The sequence below is a fragment of the Tursiops truncatus genome, chromosome 19, assembly GCF_011762595.2.
Source record: "Tursiops truncatus isolate mTurTru1 chromosome 19, mTurTru1.mat.Y, whole genome shotgun sequence".
NCBI lineage: Eukaryota > Metazoa > Chordata > Mammalia > Artiodactyla > Delphinidae > Tursiops > Tursiops truncatus.
In genome coordinates this window covers 19,161,775-19,179,263 of record NC_047052.1, presented here as the reverse complement: position 1 = coordinate 19,179,263, position 17,489 = coordinate 19,161,775, and the positions used below count along the sequence as shown (strand labels likewise).

At 59.3% G+C, this 17,489-nt stretch overlaps 3 protein-coding genes across 13 annotated transcripts; 2 read left to right on the top strand and 1 right to left on the bottom strand.

Annotated features, from left to right (window-relative positions):
* The first annotated feature begins 73 nt into the window (after positions 1 to 73).
* On the top strand, positions 74 to 5,275 carry HSF4 (heat shock transcription factor 4). 2 transcript variants are annotated; one of them, XM_033845933.2, is made up of 13 exons: positions 74 to 639; positions 1,272 to 1,380; positions 1,470 to 1,597; positions 1,689 to 1,813; positions 2,080 to 2,155; positions 2,298 to 2,362; positions 2,888 to 2,984; positions 3,234 to 3,361; positions 3,483 to 3,710; positions 4,219 to 4,324; positions 4,423 to 4,488; positions 4,616 to 4,685; positions 4,960 to 5,275. In XM_033845933.2, exons 1-13 carry the CDS (start codon positions 517 to 519, stop codon positions 5,109 to 5,111), a joined length of 1,473 nt encoding a protein of 490 aa, XP_033701824.1. In that variant the 5' UTR covers positions 74 to 516; the 3' UTR covers positions 5,112 to 5,275. The 2 variants fall into 2 exon arrangements, with proteins under 2 accessions (XP_033701824.1, XP_033701825.1); XM_033845934.2 differs by having other exon boundaries at positions 3,208 to 3,361; positions 3,587 to 3,710.
* Positions 5,276 to 5,552: 277 nt separating this feature from the next.
* Positions 5,553 to 9,337, top strand: NOL3 (nucleolar protein 3). 5 transcript variants are annotated; one of them, XM_073796945.1, is made up of 5 exons: positions 5,985 to 6,010; positions 6,438 to 6,552; positions 8,320 to 8,622; positions 8,773 to 9,096; positions 9,191 to 9,337. In XM_073796945.1, exons 3-5 carry the CDS (start codon positions 8,328 to 8,330, stop codon positions 9,196 to 9,198), a joined length of 627 nt encoding a protein of 208 aa, XP_073653046.1. In that variant the 5' UTR covers positions 5,985 to 6,010; positions 6,438 to 6,552; positions 8,320 to 8,327; the 3' UTR covers positions 9,199 to 9,337. The 5 variants fall into 5 exon arrangements, with proteins under 5 accessions (XP_033701823.1, XP_073653046.1, XP_033701822.1 ...); XM_073796946.1 differs by lacking the exon at positions 5,985 to 6,010 and adding an exon at positions 6,021 to 6,246; XM_033845929.2 differs by lacking the exon at positions 5,985 to 6,010 and adding an exon at positions 6,316 to 6,337.
* A 379-nt stretch (positions 9,338 to 9,716) lies between these two features.
* MATCAP1 (microtubule associated tyrosine carboxypeptidase 1) lies at positions 9,717 to 17,468 on the bottom strand. Of its 6 annotated transcripts, XM_073796936.1 has the most exons (8): positions 14,895 to 14,984; positions 14,636 to 14,715; positions 14,090 to 14,164; positions 13,865 to 14,008; positions 13,457 to 13,589; positions 12,234 to 12,539; positions 12,032 to 12,129; positions 9,717 to 11,010 (listed from the first exon to the last, which is right to left on the bottom strand). In XM_073796936.1, exons 1-8 carry the CDS (start codon positions 14,935 to 14,937, stop codon positions 10,843 to 10,845), a joined length of 1,047 nt encoding a protein of 348 aa, XP_073653037.1. In that variant the 5' UTR covers positions 14,938 to 14,984; the 3' UTR covers positions 9,717 to 10,842. The 6 variants fall into 6 exon arrangements, with proteins under 6 accessions (XP_073653037.1, XP_033701812.1, XP_033701810.1 ...); XM_033845921.2 differs by lacking the exon at positions 14,895 to 14,984 and adding an exon at positions 17,310 to 17,468 and having other exon boundaries at positions 14,090 to 14,715; XM_033845919.2 differs by lacking the exon at positions 14,895 to 14,984 and adding an exon at positions 16,686 to 17,225 and having other exon boundaries at positions 14,090 to 14,715.
* Between the last annotated feature and the right edge of the window lie 21 nt (positions 17,469 to 17,489).

The following is a 17,489-nucleotide window of genomic DNA, read 5'->3' as shown; positions in this document are numbered from 1 at the left end:
TGGGAGAGTTCGAGACCTCACGGTTTACTTCCACTGGTGCGGCTGCGGGGGTCAGTGTCGGGGCACTCGCATCTTCCGAATGACAACGCCCCAGGGTTCGGCGGGAGGGGGCCAGCTTCTCCTTCCCCCACCCTCCCGCTCTCAAGCTCGCTCCTTTCTGCCCCTCTAACCGAGGCTTCACTATGCCCACGCCATCGCCTTATAGGACTTTCCCAGCCCACACCACGCTGTGTACGCTGGATTCTCCCGAAGAACAAAGGAGGAAACAGCGGGCCTGAGAGAGGGGTGGGACTCGAACGCAGGTCTACCTCCCTACCGCACCCCGCCCCCACGCACATACTGCCAGTGCTGAGGCCGCGGTCAGAGCCCCGCCCCGCTGGTTCGCACGTGGCCTCCACCTGACCCGGCGCCGGGAGGCGGAGTAGGGCGGAGCGGGCGGCAAACGCAGCACTTTCCGCGGCTTTGACAAGCCAGCGGCGGCCGGGCCCAAGCGTTAAACGGGGCCGGGACTGCGCCATGCAGGAAGCGCCAGCCGCGCTGCCCACGGAGCCGGGCCCTAGTCCCGTGCCAGCCTTCCTTGGCAAGCTGTGGGCGCTGGTGGGCGACCCGGGCACCGACCACCTGATCCGCTGGAGCCCGGTGAGGGCTGGGGCCTTTCGACTTCCTCAGTGGTCCCCGGGATTCCTCCACGTCAGTGAACGTCCACGCTCACCCTGTCCCTGCCTGGGACGGGGCTGAGGGTCCCTTGATTCAGCCGTCCAGGGTATGCGACGGCTTGGAGGGGGTATTCGAGATGGAGGTGAGGCGACTTCCTCCGGGCAGAGGACAGGGTAGGAGACTTCTGGAGGAGACCTAGAACCCGAAGGATCTTCCAGGTCATTTAGTTCCCACCCTGCCCATCAGACAGATTGGAACACAGAGAGGCCAGGAGAAGGGAAGGGCTGGGCCTGGTTCTAGCTCAGAGTCACATCGCGGGTCTGGGAGCCGTCCGGGGCTGGAACCCAGGTTTGCCCTCTGCTCTTACTTTCAGAGAACCGAGTACGGAGTCTGGGTGGGCTGAGATAGAGATTGTGGTCGCCCCAGGCTAGGCCAGAGCTGGTTCTGGCCTGGCCTCGTCCCACGTCCCCACGAATGGTAGCCTCGGTCCCCAGAGTGAGTGCGAGTGTGTATGCGCGCGCGCCAGAGCGCTGGCTTCGCCGTGGGCGGGCACCGCTCACGGTGTCGTCTGGTCTCCGCCCGCACGGTGGGTGGGCGGGCGGCGTTCTCCACAGAGCGGGACCAGTTTCCTCGTCAGCGACCAGAGCCGCTTTGCCAAGGAAGTGCTGCCCCAGTACTTCAAGCACAGCAACATGGCGAGCTTTGTGCGGCAACTCAACATGTGTGAGTCCCTAGGGCCGGGCGGGACGCGGGCGTGGGTGACTTGGTGCGGGGGGGCGGGGCAATTTACGCCCCCACGCCCTACTCCCTAGACGGTTTTCGGAAGGTGGTGAGCATCGAGCAGGGTGGCCTGCTGAGGCCGGAACGGGACCACGTCGAGTTCCAGCACCCGAGCTTCGTGCGCGGCCGAGAGCAATTACTGGAACGCGTGCGGCGTAAGGTGGGGGCGGCCTGCAGGAACCAGCAAACCGGGGTGGAGGTGGGACAGCTGTTTCCTGCGACTCTGACTTGAGGGTGCCTCCCACCTGCAGGTGCCTGCGCTGCGCGGCGACGACGGCCGCTGGCGCCCTGAGGACCTGGGCCGGCTTCTGGGCGAGGTGCAGGCTTTTCGGGGAGTGCAGGAGAGCACCGAGGCGCGGCTGCGGGAGCTCAGGCAGTGCGGGGGAGGGGGCGGAGGAGGATGGGGAGGGGGAAGGGAGGGTCTGGGTGAGGGGGCACTGGCTTCCAAGCGTTTCTAGGCAGCTCCTTCCTCTCTCATGCCTTGGCGCCTCCATCGAGACCAATGGGCCGAGCTGAGGAAGTCTGTTGTCTATGGACGGGTGATCATCCGAGTGGGCGCCGGTTCAGGCCTGCCATTCTGTGGGGGGTGGTGACCGGGCGAACTCTCAGATGCCTCAGCACCCCCCCACGCCTTTCCCCCAGGCAGAACGAGATCTTGTGGAGGGAGGTGGTGACGCTGCGGCAGAGCCACGGTCAGCAGCACCGGGTCATTGGCAAGGTGTTCCTCTCCCCCCACCCCACTTCTCTCTGTCACTCCTCAACGTACCACCCGCCCCCCAGTCCTGGAAGCCACCTGGAGTGCCTCGTTAGGGTGGGAGGCAAGGTCCAAAGTATGAGTTAACCCTTTGCTTTCTCTTCAGCTGATCCAGTGCCTCTTTGGGCCACTTCAGGCGGGGTCCAGCAGCGCAGGAACTAAGAGAAAGCTGTGAGTGAGAAACCCAGGGACGCCCCCACCCCTTCCAGGACCCTCACAGAAACCCAGGCAGGACTCCTTCTCCTCCAGAAGCCCCTTCACCTGGAATCCTCATTCTTTTCCCCTGCATTACAGTCTTCCTCACCCAATGGCCATCCCCCCAAGGGCCCCCTTCCAGGGCTTTCCCCCTCTACCCCCAACTCTACCACCAAAACCCCCACTCTCAGACCCCTCAGTTCCAGGACCTTAACCCCATATTTCCACCCCATCATCCCCTTACCCCTCACCCCAAAGCATCCCAACAGTAGAGGGTCTGGGTCTCAAACCACACTCCCTCCCTCCCTTCTCTACCCCCAAAGGGCCCCCATCTCTGGGGGGAGCCCCTTCTGCCTCTAGCATGTGACTGATACCCTGGCAACAGGCCTCAGCTCTGCTGACTTGGCTGCTGGGGCCTGTGGGAGGGAGGTGGTGCAGGCTGAGGGGCATGGGAGATGAACCTACCCAGCCCCCTGCCTGTGCCCTGGCCACCCTGCACAGGTCCCTGATGCTGGATGAGGGGTGCCCAACACCAGCCAAATTCAACGCCTGCCCCCTACCTGGTGCCCTCCTGCAGGACCCCTACTTTATCCAATCGGTAGGTTTTTGCTTCTCTCTTCCCTAGAGCACAGCTTGGTTTATGGAGAGCCTGTTCCCTTTCCACATTCCCCAAAAAGAAGAGAAGATGGAGGCCAGCTTTCCCTCCCACCAGACCCAGGCTCCCCAGCATGGGCCCAGCTTCCTCCCTCAAACCTTCCCCCTTAGATCTAGCCCATGTGGTACTGGCTGGGTTCTGGCTCACCCTGTGGCTTGAGGTGAAGGGCTGGGCCTCATCTTCTACTTACAGCCTCTCCCAGAGACCACCCTGGGCCTCAGCAGCCCTCACAGGGCCAGGGGCCCCATCATCTCTGACATTCCGGAAGACTCTCCATCCCCTGAAGGAACCAGGCTTTCTCCCTCCAGTGGTGGCAGGAGGTAAGAGGGACAGGGGCTGCCCTCTGGGGAGCCTGTGGCTGAGGGCCTGGCAGCCCAGATGGCTGTGGGGATGGGGGAGAGGGCAGTGCCAGGGTCTGGCTGAAGCTTTTCTCTGGTGCAGGGAGAAGGGCCTGGCACTGCTCAAAGAAGAGCCAGCCAGCCCAGGGGGGGAAGGCGAGGCCGGGCTGGCCCTGGCCCCAAACGAGTGTGACTTCTGCGTGACAGCACCCCCACCGCTGCCTGTGGCTGTGGTGCAGGCCATCCTGGAAGGGAAAGGGAGCCTTAGCCCCGAGGGGCCCAGGAGTGCCCAGCAGCCTGAACCAAGAGGCCCCAGGGAGGTTCCTGACAGGTGAGCAGAGAGACCATTTTTGACTGTAAGCCCTGTGGGCCACTTCTGCAGCTAGATCAGCACTAACTAGCCCCCAGACTTCCCAGCCTTCTCTGCCCCTTGGTGGCTGGCTGGTCGGTTGGGCACCACGGTCTCACCTGATTTCTCAGAGCTGCTCTAAGGAGTACCAGCTTCAGAGGCCCCTAGAAAGTGGAAACATGTCAGTGGTAGGGCTCAGGAATCTGCATTTTAAATGCAACCACTGGGGTGCTTGAAAAGATTGTAAAGTACGCAACAGTTTAAGAACCACTGATGTTGATAATTGCATAGGGAGGGGACACAACCCAAACCTCAGGCCAAAAGTAGGAGGCAGAGGCACTGTGTGCCCCTCTACGTGTGTGTGGGGGGATCGTCTTCCAGCATTTTCTATATGTTGTCAGATTTAGATCCTGATGTATTCAGGTTCCTTGGGAACCTAATGGGGGGTGGGGTTGGGCACTGCAGGCCAACGGCAGTTTTCTGTGCACAGGGGGCCTCTGGACCTGGAGAGAGGAGCCCGGAGCCCGGAGAGTCTGTTGCCTCCAATGCTGCTTCGGGCCCCCCCTGAAGGTGTGGAGCCTGCAGGGCCCCTAGATGTGAGTACACCTTCAGCAGGGCAGAGGCATGGGGCTTGGTGGGGTCCAGCTGCTTGTGCAGCCTGGGGAGGACACCACTGACCCAGAGCTCCCCCTAGGTGCTGGGCACCAGCCTCCAGGGGCGGGAGTGGACTCTCATGGACTTAGACATGGAGCTGTCCCTGGTAAGATGGGGGTGGGGAGGGCAGGGGGTTCAGAGTTGTTCGGCCAAGCCCTTTGGTCCACAGCTGTTCTCCCTCAGCCAAAGCCCCAGCTCCCTCCCCAGCTGCTTCCTGGGGTTCTCTCATGCAGTTGCAGCCCTTGGTTCCAGAGAAGGGTGAGACTGAGCTGGCGGTCAAGGGGTTAAATTCTCCAGGGCCAGGTAATAATTGTAGTGACTTAGGACCTGGGGGAGGCCCATAGGGGCCTGAACTACCACGATTGCGTGGGCGGGGCAGTTGGTGTTTTGGAGGGAAATCCCGGGAGGCAGGCTGCTCTGCAGAGTACTGCTTAAGCTGCTTGAGCCGCTGGAAGAGAGTGGGGGGTTGAGAGTGGATGTTTCATCCTAACCGGAGGGCAAGGCGAGTGAAGCTCTCCTTCCCTGAAGAAAGGAGGCGACCGTTTCTCCCCGCTGAGCACAGCCCCACTCCTCCTAGGGAAGGACTCCATGCTGGGGACACCACTCCTGCTGGATGTCCAAGCCGCTTTGGGAGGCCCAGCCCTCAGCCTGCCGGGAGCTTTAACCATTTACAGCGCCCCTGAGAGCCGCGCCTCCTACCTGAGCCCAGGGGCCAACTCCTCCCCCTGAGAGCCCCCTCCACTCTGAAACCAGCCTGGCTGAGGGGTGGGCTGGCCGGCAGCACGCCCGGCTCGGCTTCCTTGAGCCCCTGCTGGAGGCTGAGTGAAGCCCCTCCTACCTTGGCAGCCCCTCTCCAATACCGAGCCCTGCATAAAACTGCGTTTTTTTCTGTGTTTCTGGTCTCTTTTCTCTACCGACCATGGAGCACAGAAGTCATGGGTGGGGGGCGACTTGGCATTCGTAGCAGCGTCCAGATCCTAGGGCTTTAATCGAGGAACCCTTGAAGGGTGGAGGTGCTTGGGGAGCCTGCCCCTAGTTCTCCTGCTTAGGCCCCATCCTCCGGGTCCGAATCCAGGGCTGGCGCGTGGCCACTGCGACCTCCGGGAAGCGGGGACTTTTGGGGTCACACCCAGCACCGCAGTGCATCCGTTCTGTGAGCCTGGGTAAGCTGGTCTCCTCTGAGCCTTGTCTGTGACAGGCAAAGATGGGTGTAAAACGCCTGGGAATTGCCGGGGTACTTGGGGCCGCGGGCTTAACTGTCCCCTCCCTGACTCATCCGGCGCGCCCGGGGTGAAGAGGGAAAGCAGACTACGTGTACGAGCCCAGGCGGTACGCGGCCTCTGCGGCCTGCCTCCCCGCGTCCCGGGAAGAATGGCCCCCTTTCCCCACCCCCTCCGTGTTCCCGGCAGCCCTGGCCGGCCCGCCCCCGCCGCAGCTGCTGCTTCCATCTCCACCGCGCCCGGCCCTTTCTGCCTCGTCATCTCCTCCCCAGCCAAGGCTCGACCAGTGAGTGGGGCCGCCGGGAGCGCACGGACCGGGAGCTCCCCGGACCCCCGGCTGCGGTAGGGAAGAGAAACTGAGTTTGGGCAAAATCCGCGCCCCACCAAAACCAGCCGCACCCGAAGGAGGTCTGTGAGCCCCGCCCCTCGGCAGGACTCTAGCTCTGGGGCTGGGTGGAGGGGAGTTAAGGGTTCGCACGTGCGCAAAGGCTCCCGCAGTTTTCCACCACCTTCGCTCCCTAGCAAAAGGACGCGCGGGGAGCGAGGTGGGGAGGGCGACAGAGACCCCGTCCACGCCTCGTAACTGGAGCTGCCTGGTGCTCCGGGAAGGATCTGGGCTGTGAGCACTGAAGGAGATAACTTCGGTATTCACTTCCTAAGCATTGAGTTTCAGGGTGAGGACCCGTACCAGCTGGTGTCTCTGCACCCCAGACAGGACAGAGGACGGGACTCGGGGTAACGGAAGGAGGAGGCTAACATGAAAAGAACTTGGGGAGGCGTGAGAGAGAAGGAGGGGCCGGTCTAATCTTCCTCCTCCCTCTCTGCACCTGTACAGAGTGGATTCTGTCCTCCCTCCCTTCCTGCACTCGATTTGGGGGACAGGCTTGGGAAGCCTCAAGTGAAGAGGGCAGAGGAGCCACAGTACGCAGTGCAGTGATGTCAGCCTAGTGGTGAGGCTATATGTTGTTCACTGGGGTACAGAGGAGAAGGAACCAGTCTGCTTGTGGGACACTCAGGCATTGGGGTGGATGAGGGGACATTTGAGTCTTGGAGGATGGATCCACAGCATGGAGGGAGGAAAGGGCATTCCAGGCCTAGGCAACAGCATCTGTGAAGTTTGGGAAGTGCCAGTACTGAGTGGTGGAGGGAAGTGGGGGAAAGCCTGGCTGTCCAGGGGGTGGGAAGTGAACAGATAGTCTGGATTCTCTCTGATAAGCTGTGGGGGTGTGGGGGACAGGTAGTTACGGCTGACATTTTGCTTGGCAGGAGACCTTGTAGTTCAGGCTGGAGCAAGTCAGATTCCACTTCTGCCACTCGATCTCTCTGTGCCTGTCCCCTTATCTGTAAAATGGGGACAAAAGCCCTACCCCAGAGAGTTGTCAAAGTCACTGTTCTGTGGGGGTGATGGGATAGGAGTGAGCGGTACTCAGAGAGACTGTTACAGGAGATGAGGTGACCATGGAGGGGTTGAGGGAGATGCTGATATCTCACTGAGAAGTGGAGGAGCAGCATTTGTCCCTGATGGGACATGAAGGGAGAGAGAGGGGTAAAGGGTAGTCCTGGTCTCTGCTCATGGCCTGGGGGAAGGGCTGACACTTCAGTGTGGCTAGGAGGGGTGAAATGACCAGGGAGGCATAGCATGACACCAGGTAGTGAGACCTGGGAAGCAGGATGGGGGCTAGGACCAAATCCTAGACCTAGAACCAGGTAAGGAGGTAAAGGAGGGACCCCAAAGGGAGGACGAGATCCAGGAGGGTGTTTTGTGGACAAAGCCAAGGCCAGGGGAGATGGGCTGAGAGGGGGAGTGGTCCAGGGCCTGACCTAATTGCCCTTAATGCCAGGGGCCTTGCTACCTGGGTCAGGCCACCCAAGAGGAGATGGGCCATTGTCCTTGGTTGTCAATAAATGAACAAAGCAGATTAATGTCTGCCTAACACCTGCTGTTTGGAAGAGACAGCCTCTCAAAATGGGAGGATCTATGGAGGAAAACAGTGAAAATTCAATGTTTGCTGGTAGCTTTTGTGAGTTGGGCCCTGGGTACTTAAAGATGATGGCTGTAAATCATTCCCAGGGCAGCAGGGAGACAGTTTGGTCTCAGGTGATGTCGGGAGATCTTGGTCAGAGCTAAGACTCAAGAGAATTCAGGTATCCCTGCTCAGGTATTAGAACCAGGAGAGACCATGAGACCACTTTGGGGTTACAACATGGTGGTGGCATTGGTGAGGTGGTGCAGGGGCAGGGCCTGTCCTGGAAGGATGGACCTCAGGATAAGGGGCCTGGACTTCCTCCGGTGGGTGAGAGAAGCAGCGGAGGCTCTTAGCACTTCAGGATCTGAGAGTGGGGGGATTCGGGGCTCTGCAGGGTCTAGGATGGAAGTGAAAGGCTAGACTAAGTAAGTGGTGAGGTTGACAGAAATATTGGACAGACTGGGAAGAACTTGACTGCAAGCTGGGTGTGGGGGTATCAGGATCAGTTGTAGGTCTTTCTGCCTGTTAAGTTGGGGAAGCAGGTTGGGAAAGAGAAGTTAGTTTGGATAAACTGGGTCTGAATGGATCGCAGGATCTGCAGGTGGCAGGGGCTCAGGAGGGAGGACATGCTTGGGGAGAGCCGTCAGAGTAGAGACCCCAGTCACGGGTGTTCACTGGGGCCCTGGGAGAGAGGTCAAGGTCAGGGGAGCTCCGGCCCCCACTACCTCTCTCCCCCCACCTCCCATGCAGCCCCCACCATGGGCAACACGCAGGAGAGGCCATCAGAGACGATCGATCGCGAGCGGAAACGCCTGGTAGAGACGCTGCAGTCGGACTCGGGGCTGCTGCTGGATGCGCTGCTGGCACGGGGCGTGCTCACCGGGCCCGAATACGAGGCGTTGGACGCGCTGCCTGATGCCGAGCGCAGGGTACGCCGCCTGCTGCTGCTGGTGCAAAGCAAGGGCGAAGCCGCCTGCCAGGAGCTGCTGAGCTGCGCCCAGCGAACCGTGCGCGCGCCCGACCCCGCCTGGGACTGGCAGCACGTGGGCACGGGTGAGAGCGCGCGCGAGGGCGGGGCCTAGGTCACAGGAGGGGGCGTGGCGTGGGAGGAAGGAGTTGAGGTCTTCCCCAAAGACCCGCACGTGTGCAGGGGAAACCTCAGAGGGGTAAAATGAATCTGAGGCACTCCCACCTCCGCCGTAGGCTACCGAGAACGAAGCTACGACCCTCCATGCCCAGGCCACTGGACTCCTGAGGCAGCTGGCTCAGGGACCGCATGCCCCTGGCTGCCCAGAGCTTCAGATTGCGATGAGGCGCGGGGTCCTGGGGACTCCGAGGCAGCGCAATCCGGAACCCTCGAGGAAACTGAGCCAGAGCTGGAAGCTGAGACCTCTGAAGGGGCTGAGCCGGAGTTGGAACCCCAAATGGATCCTGAACCAGAGCCAGGGACGGAACCAGAGCCCGACCTGGAGCCGGAGCCCGACCTGGAGCCGGAGCCCGACCTAGAGGCTGGGGACGAATCTGAAGGTGTGAGGCCGACCAAACCTGGTGGGAGGGCGTGGCCTGGGGGGCGGAGGGGGGGGGTCCACCTGACTGACCACACCCCTTCCGTCATCTCTAGATTCCTGAAAGCCTTAAAGCTGACAGGCCGCTCCTCGCCCTAGCAGGATGGGATCTAGGATCCTGCCCTGCCGGGGTCAGATGCCACGAAGCCTCCCTCTGTCCCAGTACCACTGAAAGTGAATAAACTCTGGAGGGTCAGCTTGGACTCTGTGATTCTGGCTCTTTGCCCAGGAACTAGGGTGTGGATTTGTACCTCTAAGTCCCAATGACCTGGGCAGCCCTGTGCCCACGGCCCAGTCCTCAACCCCTTTCCATCCTCAATAGCCCAAGCTGTACCCCTGGAGAGTCCCCAGTGGGACAAGGGCCAGACCCTTGGGCCCTGCTCCACAGCCCTTTTATCCTCGTGAACCATTTGGGGACATGTGTAGTCACCAGCCCCACCTCATGAAAGCCCCTAGGCCTGGCACAAAGAGCCAGGAAAAGGGTACTTCTTTCCACTTAGAGAAGGCTAGAGCTCACCACCTTGGGAAGTGAGACTAGAAAGAGAAAGGGATCTCAAGTAGGCAGAGCCCACACAGTTCATTGTAATTGTTTTAATTGGCTTCTCTCAGGACTGGGAGCTCAGGGAGGGTTGTGACCAGTTAACTGGCACACAGAAGGCGCTCTATACATATTCACTGACTAAATGAATAAGGACTTTGCAGCTGTGTTTCCAAGTTTTCAGATGGGAAAACTAAGGCCAAGGGAGGGAGTAGGACAGGGTCAACCTCACACAGCTGAGTCTGAGATGAAACTGGAAGCAACAGTTATCTTGGCACCTCTCCTGGTCTAGGAGGGGCTCAGAACTAGGAACGAGGGGCCTGCCCCTCAGGCTTAATTGTGGCTGCTGCCAGGCTATGCCAACCTCTGCCAGAGACCAGCTGTGAGGGTGTGGGCAAAGACAGGGACAGTAGAGGCCAGTGCAGGGGATGAAGGCAGGGCCAGGTGAGAGCTTGATTCGCAAGGGTGTGTGTGTGTGTGTGGAGCTAGGAACAATTGGTGCCTTCCAGAGGAGCCCTGTTCCCTCCATCAAACCTTCAGAAACTGCTGCGTCCCAGCCCCAGTAAGTAGAGCACATAAATAAGGAATAAATACATGACAGTGGGAGAGGCAAAATGCTGGAAAGCACACCCCAGCCCAGCTGGGTCTCTACTACCAGGATCCCTGCTCCTTGAGTCTGTGTGAAAGCCAGGACCTCAGGCTCAGGCAGTCACCCCCAGAAGAAGGGAGATCCCCACCAGGACCCAGTGAGAGGTAGACAGCATGAAAGCTGAAGGAGCACCAAGGGGCCAGGTGGGGAGGAAAGGACTGGAGTATGCAGACACCCAAAGCCATCTCGTGCAAGAACAAGTTTCTACTCCCAAGCCACCCCCTCATCCCCATCCAGCTTCCCTCCTGCCCCCAGGCTTTTCCTCTGCTCAAAAGGCAGCTGGAGACAGGAGGGCAGATTTAGTTTGCCTGACATGCTGCTGTTGGCCTTCAGGGTCCCGGGAGGCTAGCAAGGGGCACAAACTCTCTGCTGTTGCCTCTCCTCCCTCCTGAAATGCTTCTGCCCTCCCCATTCCCCAAGAAACACGCAGGCTGTGGAAGCACAGAGCAGCCAGCTTCATGTTCTGGGGGCTGATCTGGAGCCCTCTTTCCAGGGCCCCTGCCTGTAGCCCTCAAGCAGTATCAGTCATCAGGCAGCAGGCGGCCCAGCTCTGCCTCATCCAGCCGGTTGGTGGTCATGATGTGCTCCAGCTGCTGCCGGTAGCGTGCTAAGTCCTGCATGAAGTGGGGCACCCGGGTTTTGTCCAGCACCCCATGGGGCCGAAGGTGATCTACATCCTCATAGGACACCTGCAGGAAGAAAGCTGGGCCTCAGGAGTAGGCAGGGTGCCCTGGCTTTCAGGCAGCTGGTCCCAGCTCTCTTGCAATGGCCCATAGCCCTTTGCTCCTGCAACTCCTCCCTCTCCCCTCCTGATCCACTCCCAATGTTATGTACCCTGAGGCTCAGTCCTGGGTGTTTGCTCTTTCTCTCAACACCTTGTTTTATCATCTACGTCCTACAACCTCACTCCTGTCTCCAGTCCAGCTTCCCCCCTCACCTCCAAACCTGGGTATCCAATTGCCTTCTGAACGCCTTCCCCAGGATATCCTTCAGGCACCTCAGACTCCCCATATCCAGCATTACTGGGTGCCAGCCTATGCCATCCCCACCCTCCTCACAGCCCCCTAGGTCACATTCCAGGTGGGCGCGTAGTATCTGTCACCCTCCCACTCAGAGTGGCCACTGAGTTAAAAAGATCCACTCTGAAGATCTCTCCAGCTTGCTGCTTCCCCTCCATCTGCACGGCCACTGCTGGGTTATGCCAGACCACCGTCGAGTCTGCAGAAGTGATTGGAAAGGCCTCCTCCTTTTCCCCCTGCACTCCCTTCCCTAGGCCTCTCCTCCCATATGACAGAGGGAGCCTTCTAAGGCAAACCATCTGTGCCACTCTTCTGCTCAAAGCTCCTAGGATTCCCCATTGCTTTGGATGAAATTTGACTTCCTCAGCCTGGCACAAATACCCAGCGCCAAGGACTTGTTCCCTGGCCATTTCTCCAGCCTCCTTCCCCAGGCCTTCCTGACTGCTCCCTTGGCCTGGAATGCTCTCACCTCCTTTGAAGTGCAGTGTCTACACACACACCTGTGGGCTGGCTCAAGCACCTATATTGGCTGCCAGACTGTCATTTCACCTCCTGTGCTCACCTCCACCCACGTTCCCCCCATCAGAGAGGCCTGGCACCCAGTCCTCAGTTGAGTTCCAATCAGAGGCTCAGGGAATACCGCAGTGATGGGGAGAGCTGGCTGGGCCCTCGAAGGCCCGTGGTCCCTCACCTTGCCCAGCGAGGTCAGCAGCGGGAAATCGATGGTCTGGCGATGCCGCAGAATGCGCACGATGCCATCCAGGTACACCTGATCCTTGCTGAAGCAGCCTGTGGACACGGGAGGGCCGTGAGCCCTAGGCCCAAAGCCCCACCTGAACCCCCCCCGCACCCCTGCCACAGATCAGGACACTCCCCACTGCACAGGCGCCCACCGGGCAGCGAGGTGTCAGTCTGGCCGCGCTTGGCGCGCACGCAGTACTCCCAGCGCACGTCGGCGTCCTGCACGTAGCGCGCCAGGTCCTGGAACAGCTGGCGGAAGGACATGTGCGCGGCGCGGTGGATGGTGTAGTAGAGCAACGCGGCGCGCCACAGGAAGGGCTGCTTGCGGAACAGCACACTGTGCAGGCTGGCCAGGCCCTCCTCGGTGGGGTTCGCTGGCCGCAGCCCATACTGCAGCCGGCCCTCGGCGCTGTGCCACGGCTGCCGCGCGTTGTTCACGCCCCGCAGGTAGTGGGTACCTGTGGGGTGGGCGAGGGAGAGGCTGCGCTGGGCCGCACATCCAAGGGACCCTCCTGCCCAGCCTGGGTCCTGGTCTGCCCAGCTGGACCTCTAGCCAGCGACTCACATATCCTTATGCCTCTAAACCTAGGCTCTTACACAAGTCCCCTCCACCCCAAACTCAAACTCACCCAACCCCAGGCAGCATGAAGACTCTCCTCAGGTGAACTCACACCCAAGGATCCAGAGTCTCACATACATGAACCCTCCCTCACCCGTCCAGGGCTACACACACCCACACAAACTCTCCCAAACTCACACTGCCCCCCAACCCCCAGAGAGGTGCAGGAACTCACACACTACCCCAGCCCCACATCCTGCATGCCCATATCATGCTGATGTCCCCAGCAAAAACCATCTTTTGCCCAGAGCAACAGGATTCTTGATGAGGAGGGACAGACAGAAAAGAATAGTAATTAGTGTCCCATGCTCGCTTTTCCAGGCTGGCCCTAACCCCTCCTAAACCCAGCTCTGTGTGTTTTCAGCTAATTCCATTCCCAGGATCTGAACTTCCACCCACCGGGGAGGGCCTGCATGTTGGCTGGGCTTGTGGGACCCTTAGGGCTCTCCCTCTGGCCTGTCTGGGCCTCAGCAGTCTTGCCCCACTGTCAAGGGAAATCATAGAGGAAGTAGAGGGAGGAAAAGATACCCAGAAGGAACAAGAAATGAGGGTGAGCCCAGAGAGTGGGCTGGCATGTTCTGGCCTATGTCTGTGAGCCAGAGGAAGGAGGTAGCTGCTCCTGAAGGGAAGGGGCCCATCCTCCGGAGGGAAGGGGAAGAAAGAGAGGGGGTGGGGTTACTGGAGACCCTCACTGCCCCCCCCTTGTCCCAGCCCCCTCTCACCCCTACCTGCCCACCCGCCTACCCACACCCTGACCTATCTCGTGCCGCAGCATGCCCTCCAACCAATACTGGCGGGCTCCAGTCAGGTTGATGGCCAATGTTGGTCGGCTGTTCTCCACCATCATCACTGCCTGGGACAGCAGGTCCTCACTCAGCTGCACCACAACCTGCAGGCGGCAGAGCCCTGAGCCATGGCCACCAGCCCAGGGACCAGTGTGCAGGTGGGCCCACTGATGCCACAAGGCAGCCAGGCTGGACACTTGGCCACAACACCTACCCTTCCCCACCACTGCCTGGAGCCAGCTCCCACCTTACCGGGGCAGGGGCAGGGCTTGCCCGAGGTCACTAGCTCCATCAGTGTCGAGCTGGGCCTGGCATTGCCCACTCAGCAGCCTGGTTTGGAGCATGTGGAAAGGGGGCCTCGCAGGCAGGGCGAACTCACCTCCCCAGCGCAGCCCTCCTTCTGCATGTATTTGCGCACAATGGACCAGATCTGGCACTTGGTCAGCAGCTGGCCCCCAGTCGCAGCCTCAAAGCGTTCATAGGTACCAAACTTCTCCAGGACAGCCTCAATGATGCCAACCGCCTGCACAAAGGGCCACAGTGGCAGGTCAGGCCAGGCCTCTCAGGTGGTAGGGCCAGGGTGAGGTGGGCAGTCTGGACTGACCTGATGGAGGAACTGTCCAGAGGCCTCACTGTACTTCCCCAGCACAGCCGTAGGCATGGGCTCCTGATACTCGAACTGTGGGTTGTAGGTGTAATGGGACTGGAAGAACTTGTCCCGCTCACGGTCCATGTTGGTTGGCCGCAGGGCCACCAACATGCAGGGGCTCTTGCTGGCACCACGGCCTGCACCCTTGCGAGTCTTAGCAATATGAGGCAGGGAGGCCGCAGGCCGCAGGGTGCCCCCACCTGGGTCCCGTCCCTGTCCAGGTGGCGCCCGACCCTGGGTGCTGCCCCCCCGCCGGCCAATACTGTTTACGGTGTAGGTGCTCTCACTGCGACGCATGTGGCCACGGTGGCCCAAGTGCAGCTCTGAGAAGGGCTGCGGCTCAGGCCGGGGCCGCAGGGCTGAGCGGACTGAGAGAGCCAGGGGCAAGGCCAGGGACCGAGGCCAGGGGTACAGTGCTGTCCCATCTCGGTCTGAGGGCCTCAGCCTGTGGCCCAAGGATGAGGGACTGGATGGCGGGCTGGGGGGTGCCTGCTCATACACCTGAGCCCCTGAGTCCAGCACCATTCTGTCCTGGTGGTCACATCCAGCTGGGTCACTCCAACTCCCCACACGGTCGACTTCTGGAGACACAGAAAGGCATGTGGAGACCAGCATGAGTGGGTGTGGCCTGAGGACCAGCAGGCCTTGTGCTCCATCCACACTGCCCTTGCTGGGCCTTTGGTGGGCCCAGGACCTGACGCCAGGTTCTAACCTGACCCCTCACCTCCACCCTAGTGTCCATCCCCTCCAGCAGGCTCACCCAAGCAAGCTGGACTGGGGGAAAGCAGGAGGAAGAGTCTCATACACCCAGCTAGATGGTGGTTACTCAAATCCCCTTAGACTGTGAGCTTCTGAGAGCAAGGCCTAAGCCCCTATTCATGATTCTTCTAATCCCTGTGCTCAGCGCCCACCCAGACTGGGAGTTTGGTACAGTGTAGCCTCAGCTGCCAGGATGACAGGTGAGGGGGTCTCACTACCTTCTACCTGCCTTCTACCTATGGCATTTTCTCAGTCTCACCCCGCCCCTCCCTCCTGGCTCCATCCACTTCCTCCAGCCCATTGGGATTGGGCCTCAGTCAGTTTGAATGCCTGCAGGCCCCTTGCTTATGCTAGTCCCTCCACCTGGAATGCTCTCTCTCCCGGGGCCATCTGCTCAAATCCAAATTAGAATCAGCTTTTGGTGAGCAGAGGGAAACTTCAGCAAATCCAAGCCAATCCCTGGTCTGTCCCCTAGAGTCATCTTTCTAGTGGTCATCCAAGGCCAGTGTCAGGACACTCACCCCTGACTCTACCAGGGCTCAGTCCAACCCAGTCTCTCCCCAGAGACTGACTGAAGGCTCCAGCCTCCAAACTCTCCTGCCTGCTCAGGGACATAATTCCAGCATTCCTCTCCTTTCCTACATCTCCTGCACCATCAATCTCTTCCTCTCTACTGGATTCTTCCCATCAGTATAAACACATGTTGTTATTTCTCCATCTTAAAAAACAAAACAAAACCCTCACTAGACCCCACACGCTTCCAGCTCCACTGCATCTCCCTCCAGCGGTTTCCTAGGGCAACACAACACCTCAAGTCGTCTATACTCAGTCTCCAATCCCTTCTTTCCTGTTCTCTCTTCAATTTCGCTTCAAGTGGGGGCTTTTGTCCCCCACTCTCTATCAAAACTGATCTGACCAAGGTCACCAATGATCTTCGTATTGATCAGCAGAATTTGACAAATTTAATGACTTCATCTTGGCTTGGCCATGTTCTCCACTCGGTTCCCAAATACACTGGAACATGGTTCTCCCACCTCACTGGCTGTTTGTTCTTGGTCTTACTTGCTGGTAATCCCTATCTTTCTGACCTCTTGACACTATAATGTCCAGAACTTGGAAAATTCTCTCCTCTTCTCCGTTTATGCTCACTCCCTAGGTGATCTCATCCACTCTCATGGTTTTAAATATGTCAGCCCAAACTTCTTCCATGAACTTCAGACTAGTGTTGCCAGTTCTCCGTTCAACATCTTTACTTGAACGTCTAACTGAACATGTCCCCCGTCTGGAGTGCTTTCCCCTCATATAACTGCAGGGGTCACTCTCACTTTCCTCAGATTTCTGTACAAATATCTTTTTAGAAAAGCTTCCCTAACACACCCTCTATAAAATAAACCTACCCTAGACACTCTCCACCACAACCTCCCCTTCTCCACAATATTGTCCTATGATGCAGTTATCACCATCTGAAGTACAGTACAAGTGAGCTTATCTGTTTTCTCCTTTTAAGTGTTCACAGCTGTGTCCCCAGAACAGTTGCTTAATAAAGGAATGAAACCAAGAGCCTTTGTCCTTCTCAGAACTGGAATCATCCCTGCACTTTGCTTCCCCATCTAGTTCTGATCCCCTCCCCCTCCTCCCGGCACTCTGCCTAGTGACAAGCTGCTGGAAAAGATTTCAGGCCTCAGGCTTCCCTCCCCTGAACTAACTATACACTTTTCTGGATTCCTCACTGGTCTCTGGGGCCTCTGCTTGTACTAATCCCCTTCATCTCCACTTCTTTCATTTGACCTACCTCTTTGCAATTACCAGAATATGCCTGTTTCTTTCATGTCTCAGGTCCTTCTGCCAAGAATGCCCTCCCAATGTCTCCCCGTGGCAAACTCCTTAACCATTCTTCAGGACTTGGTTTAGGCCTCACTTCCTCCGGGAAGCCTTCCCAGCGTCTTAGAGGTTCCCAGTGCCCAGGCGGCTTCTTTACCATCCTAGGCTGTCACTGTTGGAGCCTAGGTCCGTGTCCCCCCATCATCCCCTGAACTCCCTGAGGGCAGGGACGGGTCCGATTCACCCCCATGACCAAAGTAGCCAGCTCTAAGATGCAGACTGAATGAAAGATGGTTGTGGGAGGAGCCCAGGCTGAAGGCGGAGTCTGGTGATAAATGAGAGGGTGTGGCCTGAGCCAATAAGAAACTCCGGGAGAGGATAACGTGGAAGAGGAGCCAATGGGGACTGGGAGATCGAGGAGGGGCGTGACCTCCAGCCAATAAGAGGCGGGGGATGGGGCAAAGGGAGTGCCCAATGGAGGGCGGGGCCGGAGGACAATGGAGCGGGGTTCCCTGGTGGATGAGGAGGGGTCGCGTCGAACGCCTTCTCGGCCTCTCGGGGGTGGGGGGATTCCGTCCGCGTGCCGCGCCCCCACCTGTTCAATTCTCTTCTCGCCGCCGCCGTTCCCACTCCGCAACCCCGGCCGCCGGCTGCCCAGCCCTCGGGAGCCGACACTGGTGACGCACGCACTCGGGCGCGCGCACGCTCAGACGAAGGCGCGCGGATTCACGTCAATCTCCGCGGCCTCAAGCGCCCGAGGACATGGCTGGGGGTG